The sequence below is a fragment of the Danio rerio genome, chromosome 18 (genome assembly GCF_052040795.2).
Source record: "Danio rerio strain M-AB ecotype USA chromosome 18, GRCz13ab, whole genome shotgun sequence".
Classification (NCBI taxonomy): domain Eukaryota; kingdom Metazoa; phylum Chordata; class Actinopteri; order Cypriniformes; family Danionidae; genus Danio; species Danio rerio.
Genome location: NC_141038.1, coordinates 35,553,634 through 35,567,417, shown reverse-complemented (window position 1 = coordinate 35,567,417; position 13,784 = coordinate 35,553,634). Strand labels below are relative to the sequence as shown.

At 36.3% G+C, this 13,784-nt stretch overlaps 1 protein-coding gene across 1 annotated transcript; it reads right to left on the bottom strand.

Annotated features, from left to right (window-relative positions):
* Positions 1–6,222: 6,222 nt before the first annotated feature.
* LOC100007210 (extracellular calcium-sensing receptor-like) lies at positions 6,223–13,460 on the bottom strand. Its single transcript, NM_001442719.1, has 6 exons — positions 13,212–13,460; positions 12,755–13,043; positions 11,892–12,650; positions 11,586–11,813; positions 10,640–10,763; positions 6,223–10,475 (listed from the first exon to the last, which is right to left on the bottom strand). The coding sequence occupies exons 1-6, from the start codon at positions 13,418–13,420 to the stop codon at positions 9,562–9,564; spliced, it is 2,523 nt and encodes an 840-aa protein (NP_001429648.1). The 5' UTR covers positions 13,421–13,460; the 3' UTR covers positions 6,223–9,561.
* Between the last annotated feature and the right edge of the window lie 324 nt (positions 13,461–13,784).

Here is a 13,784-nt window from a genome sequence, read left to right as displayed (position 1 = left end):
ACAACGAGTTGCTTATAACGCTCAAAAAGTTAAACTCAAATGCATAACCCTTGTTGGTTGCACCTGCGGGATGCACAATGAACCTAACGCGCCATAATTTTAATTCTATATTCGTGAAGAATGAGCCAACCGCATATGCTTAGTCCTGTTGGTCGGGACTCTGCTTTATAACTTATTAGTTTATTACAATAATCACACTTAGCTTTGCCATCTTCTTCACCACATATAGCCACTCAACACATCTTGCGGTCCATCTTTAATGTTTAGATTATTGAAGGTGCTATTGACGTTTTGAGAAAAAAAATTAATAGTACTGAAACTAAATTATTAAAAATAAACTTGCGGGACTTAATTTATGTCCTGTGGCAACATTATTTTTTATTACACTTTAAGTGATCTGCTTGAGGTAGGTCACGTTTATCAATGGTAAGTTTTAGCCTAAGTTTACATCAATAACATAATGTGCATTGTCCTTTACCATACAAAAAAAAAAAAAAAAACATTATTATACACCATAGTTGCCTGTAGCTTATAAAAAGGCCGCAAATATTTTTAAATGCATTAAAAGGCAAGCACATATCTTAGCCTTAGTTTGTTCACACTCTGCCTGTAATAACATAAATGCTGTATTTTAATATAGCTAATTTTGATTAATTAGCTTTAACTGACAGCCTTTTCTTCTTTTTCCGCGGTTATGCGGCATTATATTTCACACGCATATGCAAGGTGACTGAATATGAAATTAAAATACAAAACATACTGAGCCATTAAGTAAAAAAACTAAACAAAACAACAGTTATACTTTAAAGCAGAACATTGACGCTTTGAAACAAAAAAAACGGAACTGAAACTAAATTATTAAAAATAAACCTGGCAGACTTAATTTATGTCCTATTTTCATTATTCATTTATTTTCATTAATCATTCATTATTATGTACTATAATTGAAACATAAAATGAGATCGTAAATATAATCAACAACGAAAATGTAAATAAAAATGTAAATTAAAAATATAAATGAACATGTCGTCTTAGTTTTATCAAAATAGCAAACACTACATCTCTCTATATTTAGACTAAAAGACTGCTTTATTTATTTATTTATTTAAGACTACTTATTTGTACTGAATGTTTGTGCTTTCATTTTAGTTGTCTTTCATTTCTTCAATTCTATTTTCCAAAACGAATCCTCTTTGCACTTAATAAGTTTACAATAAACCAGGTAAAAAAAAATTAAATGTAAGTTGAGGTGATCGCAAGTTCACAACTGTGAGGTGATGTGCTCTACCGGCAGGATAATCTATATTATTAAGTTTAAGATTTGAGATTATAACATTGCCATGATAGTCAAAGAAATCAAAACATTATTTTCACCCCAACGCAATTTAATCGGGCACTGAAGGCTAATAACTTAATTCTTATATTTGCTTTTTGACTTCTCACCATGTATCTTTTCTACAGCATAGTATAGTGTAAGAGCATGTCTATTACCAGAAAAACTAAATTAAAATTATATTTTAATTGAACACATCACATCACATACAGTAAGCTACGCCTACAGAACAGTCTGTTTAGCATTGTGAAAAGGCAAAGCTGAATATCTTTGGTTAAAGTGCCACCCAGCGGTCAAATGCTGCTGGCGCATCAAGTACCGCCGTCGCCGCGGTATGAATGGCGGCACAAGGAACACATTGAAGTAGTAACATCTGTAGCTGTTATTAAGCCTATTATTAAGAAACCGCAACTAGACACCAACAACTTAGCTAACTATAGGCCTATTTCAAATCTTCCATTTATGTCTAAAATACTAGAAAAAGTTGTTTCCACTCAATTATGCTCTTTTCTCCAGACGAACAATATTTTTGAAGTGTTTCAGTCAGGTTTCAGGGCTCACCACAGCACAGAAACCGCCTTAGTGAAAATAACCAATGATTTACTCTTAGCTGCTGACCGAGGGTGCTACTCGCTATTAGTTTTACTCGATCTTAGTGCGGCGTTTGATACCATTGACCACAATATCCTCATGAATCGCTTAAAGTCTACAGGTGTCCAGGGACAGGCTCTACAATGGTTTAAGTCATACTTAACTGACCGCTACCAGTTTGTGAATCTTAATGGACAGCCTTCACAAATCTGCCCAGTAAAGTATGGGGTGCCTCAAGGATCAGTTTTAGGCCCTTTACTGTTTACAATTTACATGCTACCTCTGGGAGACATTATTAGAAGACATGGGATCAGCTTTCACTGCTATGCAGATGATACTCAATTATATATTTCAACTAAACCTGACGAGACGTCTGAACTTTCTAAACTAACTGAGTGTATTAAAGACATCAAAGACTGGATGACCAACAATTTTCTTCTCTTAAACTCCGACAAAACAGAATTATTACTTATTGGGCCTAAATCTTGCACACAGCAGATCTCGCAACTCAATTTACAATTAGAGGGATACAAAGTTAGCTTAAGCTCTACTATAAAAGATTTGGGTGTCATATTAGACCGCAATCTAACTTTTAAAAACCATATATCCCATGTCACAAAAACTGCCTTCTTTCATCTGAGAAATATTGCTAAATTACGAAATATGCTATCCATCTCAGATGCAGAAAAGCTAGTCCATGCTTTTATGACTTCGAGACCGGATTACTGTAATGCTCTATTTGCTGGTTGCCCAGCATCCTCTATTAACAAACTTCAATTAGTACAAAATGCAGCAGCCAGAGTTCTGACCAGGTCTAGAAAATATGCCTGTTAATTTTCGTATTTAATTTATTTTTTATTTTTTATTTTTTCAAGTTAAACATGTTTATTTAAGGTTTTCAAAAAATTGTACAATGTGCTTTTACTGACATAATCAAAGGCAAGTTTTACAAAAATGTGCAAAGAATTGTAGGAATTGTAGTAATCCTTAAAAACAAGCCAGCAGGTATATGGAGGTAAGGAAAAAAAAAAAAGGAAAAAGGGAAACGTCATACTATCTATAAGTATCAATATTGGCAACCAATTAGTCATATAGTCACTGGAAAGGCACACAAAACTAAATATATATTTTCCTCATCACAGCACATTCCTAATAATATGGACATGTCATTTGAAAAAAAGAACATTAGAACAGAACAAAAGAAGATAAAAAAAACAACAAAAATAACAAACAAAAAACAAAAGTGTCACGTATAAATGAATGTTCTGAGGGATCCAAGTGCGAGTTAAACAAAATAATATTTATTGACAAAGTCAAACAAAAATCAAGTAAAGAATGCTAGGAGAGATCGGGCAGGAATCAGACGGGAAACAGGGTCCAGAAAATAGTCCTCAGATCCTACGCACACAGACAGAATAGCACATCATAAGCACACATAACGAACTGACAAAGACACACAGAAAACGTGGCCCATATATAGACCCGAATATGAGCCTCAGCTGGCGAGCTCATCAAGCCAGCTGAGTGCCGTCATCACACGTGATCAAAACAAATACACGAGGAGAACAAAAACAAACCAACGTGATCAAACAGATACTCCGGAAAAGCGCACAAACCTGCAACCGTGACAAAAAGACCATTCTCTAAGCCTCTGACAACCCTCCTCTACAAAACAAAAACCTAATTAACACACAAAACTATTTCCCTCACATGTGAGGGCAAGTGATCTATAAAAGGAAACCATATATTTTGAAAACTTTGTATGTTGTCATTAAGCACAGCTGAAAGCCTCTCATGGGGCAAAACCGCAAAAATCTCTCTGTACCATTGTGTCACAGTGGGGGGAGTGTTTTTTATCCATCTAATAAGGATGCATTTTCTTGCCGCAAGTAGCAATTTATCTAGCAATTTATAACCTTTGGTGTCAAGGGTCAATGACATTGCTTGTGTTTTAGAAGGGAGTCCCAAAAGAAAAAGACCAGGATCTTTTTTTAATTTGATCTTAAAAATTGTACTAATTTCATACGCAACAAAGTTCCAGAATCTTGAAATGAGTTTGCACTTCCAGAAACAATGAAAGTATGTTCCAAGCTCTGTATGACACTTAACAGCAAGGGCTGGTATAGAGGGATCAATTTTATTCAATAACACTGGTGTTATATGCAGCCTATGTAAAATCTTATATTGAGTCTCTCTAAGTCGATTACAAATAAAAGTGGATCTAATACACCTCAAAGCCTCATGCCAGTCATCATCTATATAAACATTACACAGGTCTTCCTCCCACTTATGGGCCACTGTGTTCACAAGTCCAGAGATATTAGAATGGAGAAAAGAGTAAAATCTAGAAATAAAATGGACAGCATTTGTTGTGTTAGCAAGAAAACTTTCCAAACTATTGAGTGCTAATGTTTCTGGTATTTGTTTTTGTTTTGACATAACAGTGACGAACTTGCAGATATCCAAAGTGATGTTGGTTAGGGAGATCAAATTTTTTTTGTAATTGTTGGAAGGACATTAAAGAGTCATCCTGGAACAAGTCAGATAGAATACGAATTCCCTTTATGTGCCATGTTTTGAAAAGAGGTGAATCTATGCCAGGGACAAAGTCCTGATTTAAATAAATTGGTTTTAACATAAATATAGCTTCCCCCCTCCCCAAAAACCTGGAAATCTGTCGCCAAACTTTAATAGAGCTGTAAAGTATTGGATTTTTCTTTACCGTCTCTTTATATATGTGGGGACAAGCAAACAAACTCCAGACAGATAGTGGGTCGCAGGCCCAGGAATCCACACTAGGGCATAGGTCATTGTAAGATCTAAACCATTCCCAAATTAGTCTGGCATGGCAAGCCCAATTGTAATATAAGATATTAGGCAGAGCTAATCCACCCAGCTCTGTTGGCATTTGCAGAGATTTAATCTTTTGTCTAGGTTTTTTGCCATTCCAAATAAATCTAGAAAAAGCACTTTCAAGCTGGGCAGAGGTTCATATTGAATTTAAAATATTACTTCTCACCTATAAAGCTCTAAATAATCTAGCTCCTGTTTATCTAACCAACCTTTTGTCTCGCTACAAACCAACTCGCTCTTTAAGATCTCAAAATTCAGGGCTTCTGGTAGTACCTAGAATAGCAAAATCAAGTAAAGGAGGTCGAGCCTTCTCTTTCATGGCTCCTACATTCTGGAATAGCCTTCCTGATAACGTCCGAGGCTCAGACACACTCTCCCAGTTCAAAACTAGATTAAAGACCTATCTGTTTAGTAAAGCATACACTTAATGCATCACCTCGCGGGTCCCACACTGGCTTCTGCATCTTGCTTATATACACTATGAACAGCAGCTACGCTAATTATTTTCTTTATTCTCTATTTTCACCTGGGGATACTCATCCCGAGGTCCTCAGATTATGCGGAGTCACTGATTGGATCCAAGACCAGCGACGTGATGATCCCAAGGATTCCATATCCGGGACCAGGCCATATCCTGAGCTGCTGCTGCGCTGATGGTCGTGGGGAGTGGAGAACATGAGTCTGATTCCAGCGACGCTCCAGGGACAGACGAGTCTTCGCTGAGGCCATCTTCCAGCCTAAACCACGGCGAATGAAGTTCTGCACAAGACTTTTGGCCAGCAGAGAAATTAAAATGGTCGTGCCCAACTGAGTCTGGTTCTCTCAAGGTTTTTTTTCTTCACTCCCATCAGGTGAAGTTTTTTTTCCCTCTCCGCTGTCGCCACTGCCTCGCATGGTTCAGGATTGGTAGAGCTACGCATCGATGAATTGGCTCTTCAGTGTTTGAACTCTCAGTAATGATTAAATCACGCTGATCTGAGTTAAACTGATCTGAACTGAACTTAAACACTAAAACCTGAACCACACTGTTCCAGTTACTGAACCACACTGTTTCAGTTACTATGACCATTTATGTGAAGCTGCTTTGACACAATCTACATTGTAAAAGCGCTATACAAATAAAGCTGAATTGAATTGAATTGAATTTCTTTGCTCTGTGTGAATATTTTTGCCTTTAAATGCATGTCATCCATTTCTTATGCTTAGCTTTTATTGATCTCTGTGGCATTGGTTGACTCCTGATACTCAAAGTTAAAACATAAAAGAAACCAAAGAAAACACATGGCTGCAGTGAAATTCAGCTTATCATCTATGCAATGTCCCACTCTCCCCCCAATACTGACCATTCACATATCAAAACTGAACAGTAAATATATATAAATATATAAATTTATATAATAAATATAAATAACAACATAAAGCATTGGAGTAGATGGGGCAGTAATGGTTGATCAGTAATTTACCATTTATTTTGACAGTAAATATCTGTAATGGGTACATAGAGTAAATTACTGTGATTTATTCTTTGCACTACAGAATTTCATACAAATCCTGCTTCGTTTACAGTAAAATACTTTTTTCTTTTTATTACAGCTAAACGCTGGCTATTTTACAGTTATTTACTGCATAATCTACAGTAAGGGTTAACAGTGTAGTGCTGGGGCCTCACAGCAAGGTCGCTGGTTCGAAACTCAGCTCAGTTGGTGTTTCTGTGTGGAGTTTGCATGTTCTCCCTGACTTTGCATGGGTGCTCCGGTTTCCCCCACAGTCCAAAGACATGCAGTACAGGTGAATTGGGTAGGCTAAATTGTCCGTAGTGTATGAGTGTGTGTGTGGATGTTTCCCAGAGATGGGTTGCGGTTGGAAGGGCATCCGCTGCGTAAAAACTTGCTGGATAAGTTGGCGGTTCATTCCGCTGTGGTGACCCCGGAATAATAAAGGGACTAAGCCAACAAGACAATGAATGAATGAATAAACATGCTGTACCAAACAGGCACAAAATATATTTTTATTACAGCAAAAACAAAATATCCAATAAATCCAGGTGTTACACAATTAAAATACTATAGTCATTTATAGTTAAGGAAAATACTTAATAAGTATGCAATAAGCAGTATATTGTGTATGTATATTTACAACTCTTCGTTAATGAATTACACCCCAATGTATAACTACCATGAACCAATAGAAATTATCATAGTATACTTTAGCCTTTACTACAGTAAACTCTTTCTCTCTCTCTCTCTCTCTTTATATCTCCCTCCGTCATCTTTCAATCAAGCAAGTTTCTCGTATCAGCCCAATGATTGTTTGGCGACATCACCAACCAGAGCGAGAGGTGGCAGTAACACATCAAAAACTTTTTTATTGACCACCGTATAACAGGAAGAAGAAGAAACTGTCATTCTTCTAATGAAGAAATTTCTTCATTACTGATAGCCAAAGCTGTTTCAGTAACCGAAGAGGTCTCCGGTGCACAGAACTGCACAATAGGTGATTGGTGCTGACAAGCAGTTCTAACGTTACACGCGGTGTGTTTGGCAACCCCCCATATGGTCTTCCAGGGCCCTAACACCCATTATCGCTAACGTTAGCTTGAAAGATTTCCGGCATCAACAGCATAGACGTTGCGGTAATTTCCTGGCACAGGCTTGACCCAAACGCATTTCAGATTCCTTGGCCACAGCGACACTTTCCCACTTTAGCCGACAAACTAGGCTAGCGATTTTCTTGTTCTGTACCTCACCTCAAGTAACCATAGTAATGGGTGCGCACGCTTTCGAGCTTTCTGCTTTGGCGTGGAGCGTGAGATGCAGTCAATGTTACGCTGCATAGTTTTTTTTTATTAGCCTACATTAGTAACAGTTAATTTTGTGATGGTATGAACTTAATCTTAAGAAAGGCAAAATCAAATTAATAAAATTAAGACTTTTGTAACAAAATTCAAGACTCTGTATACCAAATTCAAGGTTTTTAAGGCCTTAATTTGAGATGATCAAATTCAAGACTTTTTCAATGCTTATACACTGCAAAAAAATGCTTTTCTTACTTAGATTTTTTGTCTTGTTTGTAGTCCAAATATCTAGAAATTCTTAGTCCAATAAGAATTTTCTAGAGAAGCAAAACATGTTACCTTGTTTTAAAAAATAATCTGCTAATATTAAGTGATTTTTACAATAAAACAAGCAAAATAATCTGCCAATGGGGTAAGCAAAATAATCTTATGTCAAAAGGAAAAACAAGATTATTTTGCTTACCCCATTGGCAGATTATTTTGCTTGTTTTAAGGTAAAAATCTCTTAATATTAGCAGATTATTTCTTAAAACAAGGCAACATGTTTTGCTTGTCTAGAAAATTCTTCTAGGATTAAGAATGTTTTGATATTTGGACTACAAACAAGACAGAAAATCTAAGCAAGAAAAGCATTTTTTGCAGTGTAAGACCCCGCGGGTACTCTGGAGATTGCTGGATTCACATATGTCAAATGAACTGCGCTAACTGGGCAAATGAAACAGGTTTCGAAACAAAAGTCTAGGTGTGAAAGCACCCTTAGTCCCCACGTTAGTCAAACATTTACATCTAAACCCCTAACCTTTTCAATTAAACTATGCTGTATAGTCAATTTAGCCTGTAATTATCAAATGGTGTTCAGGTCCTAATTAATTGGTTCAGGTGTGTTTGATATGGGTAGCAACTGAAATCTGCAGGAAGGTAGCTCTCCAGGAACAGGATTGAGCACCCTTGATCTAGCCTATATAATTTGTAAAATAAAGATTTGCAGGTTAAGGAAACAGCATAGGGGTAAGTTGCCATGGGCCTTGGTGCAGATGTAAAAGTTTAAAAAGTTTATTTGTAAATAGAGAAATATAGGTAACTAGATAGAATAGACAAAGATAGATTGATCTCTGCAGCAGCTGTCGAAGAGCTGCGCGCTGCAGACGCAGCTGGTGTGAAAGGCAAACGCCTGCGTGCTGCTTCTGCTCGACATAGACGCTGAAACAGGCTAAAATTATCTTTTTCTTCTTTTGTCTAGAGCACATGCTATCTTTTTCTTCTCAAAAATATTGAAATACTGATTCATCAGTATTCATCAAGTTGGACTGTGTGATGGTCTGTCGCAGATAATTAATAGCCTCTAAACCAAGACCTGTTAATAGCAATTCTGGACTCTGTTACATAGGCCTTCCTTTTGGCACAGTACAGTTTTTACAGCATGGCCACAGGCATATGTGGATGATTTGATGTATTTGCCAAATTAGTACTGAGCCCATGTGGTGATATTGCTTATAGGTTAATGACAATTGTTAATGCAGGGTCGCCTGAGGGATCGGAGATGATGCTTGTTCAGCTTACGCTTGCGCCCTTGTCCTTTACACACTGCAATTCCTTCAGATTCCTTGAATCTTTTAATTATGTTATGCACTGCTGAAAGTGAAATATCCAAATGTCTTCCTATCTTTCTTTGAGGAACATTGTTTTTAAACATTTCAGTAATTTTCTCACATATTTGCTGGTGCATATTATAACTGGTGATTTCTTGCCCATATTTTGCTTCTAAAAGACTAGAACTTTCCAGTATGCTGCTTTTGTGCCAAATCATAATTACAATGACCTGTAGAAATCACCATTTAAATCATATAACTATTTAACCAATTTACTTGATTACTATCGCAAATTGCTGTTTCACCTTTTTTTGTGAAATGTGTTGCATGAACTGAACCATTGGAATATGTGTTTATTTTGAAAAATTTAACACCACAGAAACCCTACATTATTTTATTTTTCAGTAAGATTTTGATGAAATCTTTCCCATAATATGTTGTTTTGTGTTTTGTTCTGGTTTAAGCAGAATGACATAACATTTTGGAGCAAAAATGCAAAATAATAAACCAAAGCTTGAAGCTAAAATTGCAAATATCTCCACAGCTACTGTCAATTTTCCAGGAGAGCTGACATATGATGGGATAAATGTGATCCACACAGCACAGAATATGAGCATGCTGAATGTGATGAATTTCGCTTCATTGAATTTATCAGGTAGTGTGCGAGCCAGAAAAGCCAAGAAAAAGCACAGGACAGCCAACAAACCAATGTAACCTAGGACAGCAGAAAAACCTATAGTAGAACCCAAATTGCACTCAAGAATGGTCTTTTCCTTAAAATATTTCATATTTTTGTAGGGGTATGGAGGAGATATTGTTAGCCAAAGCACACAAATTAGAACCTGTATAAGGGTAAGTGCAATAACACTAAGTCTTTGTTGTACAGGACCAAACCATTTCATAATATCTTTTCCGGGATGTGTAGCTCTAAAGGCCATTAACACCACTACTGTTTTTCCTAAAACACATGAGATGCATAGGACAAATGTGATCCCAAAAGTTGTATGACGCAACATACAGGACCACTCAGTCGGTCGACCAATAAAAGTAAGTGAACAGAGAAAACACAGAGTTAATGAGAAGAGCAGCAAGAAGCTCAACTCTGAGTTGTTGGCTTTTACAATGGGAGTCTCTTTCTTGCTGTAAAATAGAATGGCAACCAGCACAGTTAATCCTACTCCAAAGAGTGAGAAAAAGACTAGAACTATACCCATAACTTCTGTGAATGACAGAAACTCTACAGTCTTTAACACACATCTATTTTTCTCAGCATTAGACCAGTACTCCCCTGGACACTGTTTGCAGTTAACTGAATCTGGAAGAAAATTACAGTTATTACAGCAATTAGAAATAAAAGTATCAATGTTTTATGTAGTTAATTTGTTAAGACATTGCTTGTTAAAGTTAAATAAAAGGGATAAAAAAGGAACAAAAGTCTTAAACATCTTCTTCAAAAATGTGAGATAGGCTGAATATTACCTGTGTCATTACTGATTTCTCCATCTGCACATGGAATACAGTCATAACAGCAGACAGGCCGTCCTTTCTGTACAGCCTTCCTGGTACCGGCAGGGCAGTTCTCACTACACACAGACTTTGGCTTCTACATAGAAAGATGTATGATTTACAAATTTAAAAATTTTAATTTTTAAAAGCATTACTAAGTATGGCATATGTGAACTAATAAAAAGGTAAAGGAAACTACTGTGGACTGATGAATGAAAAATTCTGTAACCAAAGTAAATCTAAAATTGTGCCAGAAATTCAGTAAATTTACATTTCTCCACTTCTTTGCCAAGTCTTTTTGTTACTTTTCAATTTTATCTTATTCAATTTCAAATATTTTGAAAGAAAATTAGCTGATTTGATTTATTATTATCTATTATTACCAATTATTACCCTGGTCCACAAATGATTAATGTTTGGTTCATGTTTATTCTTTTAAATCCTTTGGAATGTAAAAAAACAAAACTCCATTATTCTGCATAAACTCGAACTACAGTAATGGATGGATGTTACCCTTGGTAGATAAGCTTTATCCTTGATTAAACAAAAATACAAAACCTGAATGCAGAGAAAGTGTTTGGTGTTGCACAGTGCATTCCATTCAAAGGGCCCATTCCTATGCCATAATGCCTTCAAACTTGTCAATCTATAAAGGAATTAGGGGCCCTTCCAAATGGAACACAGTGCATGTATTTAGGAATGCATTGGAATTTTATCAATGTGCCCATGATTAGGAATAGAGCTAAACTCCAGGAAAGAACCTCTGAAGGACAAAAGCTGGTTCAATTAGAGCTGGTACCAGTGTTTTTTGTTGTTGTTTAAATTTCATTTACTGATTATTATATTAATTATTTGTCGTTGTTCTAAATGTTATATATTGATATGTAGCTCCATCAGTTAATATTGCATTGTTATTTGCCTCAAGTTGTCCTCCAGTCCAGATTATACTTTCAGTGTTAAGAACAAAGCGCTGGTCATGTGGCAGTGAGGCATCAAAGTATCCCACTGTTTTAAATTGGATTGATCCATCAGAGCCTTGCTGCCAGTTTATGACTTCATATTGGGCTATTGTGGCACCAGTGCTGTCAAACCACACACGATCTCCCATATTTATGGTGAAATTTATTTCTTTTAGAGTGTCAACAACCTGAGAAAATGATGTACAGGAGAGCAAGTCACTTTTTGCAATCACTCTTACATTGTCAATTTGTATTGCGATCATTACCTGCTGAGGTTGTATTTTCAGGTCTTTCTTACAACCTTCATTTACTTTACATTTAAGTAGACTGTGTAATGCATGAGCCACAGCATAAACTGCTTTATAGACATTGCTTGCATATCTTTGTTCAGGCACATCTTCATTGTAATTTTTCAGCAAAAGCAGGTCATCATAAGAATTGCAACTTAATGATGAATATTGAGATACATTTATCTCAGTCTCTGAGCATGGAAAAGCTGTTTCCCAGAAATCTTTTATGACATAGTTTGAAAAACCTTGAATATTGACCTTTGGTACTGCAAACCCCAATGATCCTCCCAGAACACGAAAGCTGTTTGGAGTGAGCAAACTGTTTGCTGTTATCCACGCTTCCACACCAATAATTTGGAGTCCTGTAATGTTAGCTTTAGTTAGTTCCTGAAGCAAATTTTCCATTTCCAAACTGGTAAGAAATGCAACAATTACTTTTGCAGTGCTGTTTTTAATTGTGTCTACTACTTTTCTAAGTTTCTCAGGATCTGTTCGATAGAATTTTTCTGAGTACTCAACACAAATCCCCTCCTCCTGAGCTGTATTTAGAAATATTGCCATTCCATTATTGCCATAGTCATTGTCACTGTTCACAGCTCCCACCCATGACCAGCCAAAGTGCTTGACTATGTATGCAAGTGCTCTGCTCTGATGGTAATCACTAGCAATAGTTCGAAAGAAAGAGGGATGGTTTTTCCTGTTGCTAAGACATTCACATGTGGCTGAGTGACTTATCTGTAAAAAAAAAACCCAAACAAACAAAGAAATCTATGAAACCATCATCAGTATGTAGGGCTTTATTAGACTTGCTATTCAGGCTATGCTGTACAGTCTCTTACCACTGGTATTTTAAAAGGTCCTGTAGTTCTGGACAGAATCACTGTAGCAGAAGACTCAGTTTCTCCTATGATGGCATGTATGGCAGACTGTCCGTTACATTTATCCTCAGCAGAAAATTCTTTACCATTCATCAATGCCATAGTTGCACTCATAGAAGAAAGTCTTGAACCACATGTATCATAAATTCGATAACCAATAGAAACATTTGGAAGCAAACTTTGATTTTTATTAATCTCGTCAATGGCAAAGGTCATTGTCTGAGCCATTCTGAAATCTCTTAGATTTACACTGAGAAAAAAGCCAACAAAAGAATTTGCTGAACAAGTTAATGTATAAAAAAATACAATTTTAGTTATGCACTGTTATGAGATTATACTTTTATAATTTATTACTTTAATTTATTGCATTTCAATGCATTACCTTGTCTAATGTTTTTCAGTTAGTAATATTACATACCTGGAGCATGATAGCAGCTGAGGTTTTACTGTAAACTCAAATGAAGGCAATATTTCTATGCTATGGATTGGGAAAAGTGCTCCAATGGTTACTTCTCCTTCTTTGGATATCAGTGGATTAATATTTTGTCCCATCATTCGGCAAAGCGAGTTTTCTGCTTTTGCTTGTAAAGGAACAACAAGCAGGAGTGTCCAGATAAAGGAAACCATCCCTAATCCCTCATTGAGATCAACTGAAAATTTCAAGCACAGTTTGAACTGATACAGTGTTTTTAAATAACTAAATATAATTAATACGGATGATTGATTGTAACCACAGACAAAGGGGTATGACATAAGGCAGGTCATGTGGGCTGGAATGGAGTCAGCATTCCAATCTAATCAAATGGTTTTTTTTTAAAGCGAGTGTTTTTTCCAGCACTGAAGGTTGTACTCTCAGGGCTGAGTTGCTGCTCGAAGGGTGTATAACAATTGTCAAATTTATTTGTGATTCATTCCACTGTAAAACCCCTAATAAAGCACAGAATAAGTAGAGGAGAGTGAGTATTAATTGAATCAGTATCAAAGAATCTGT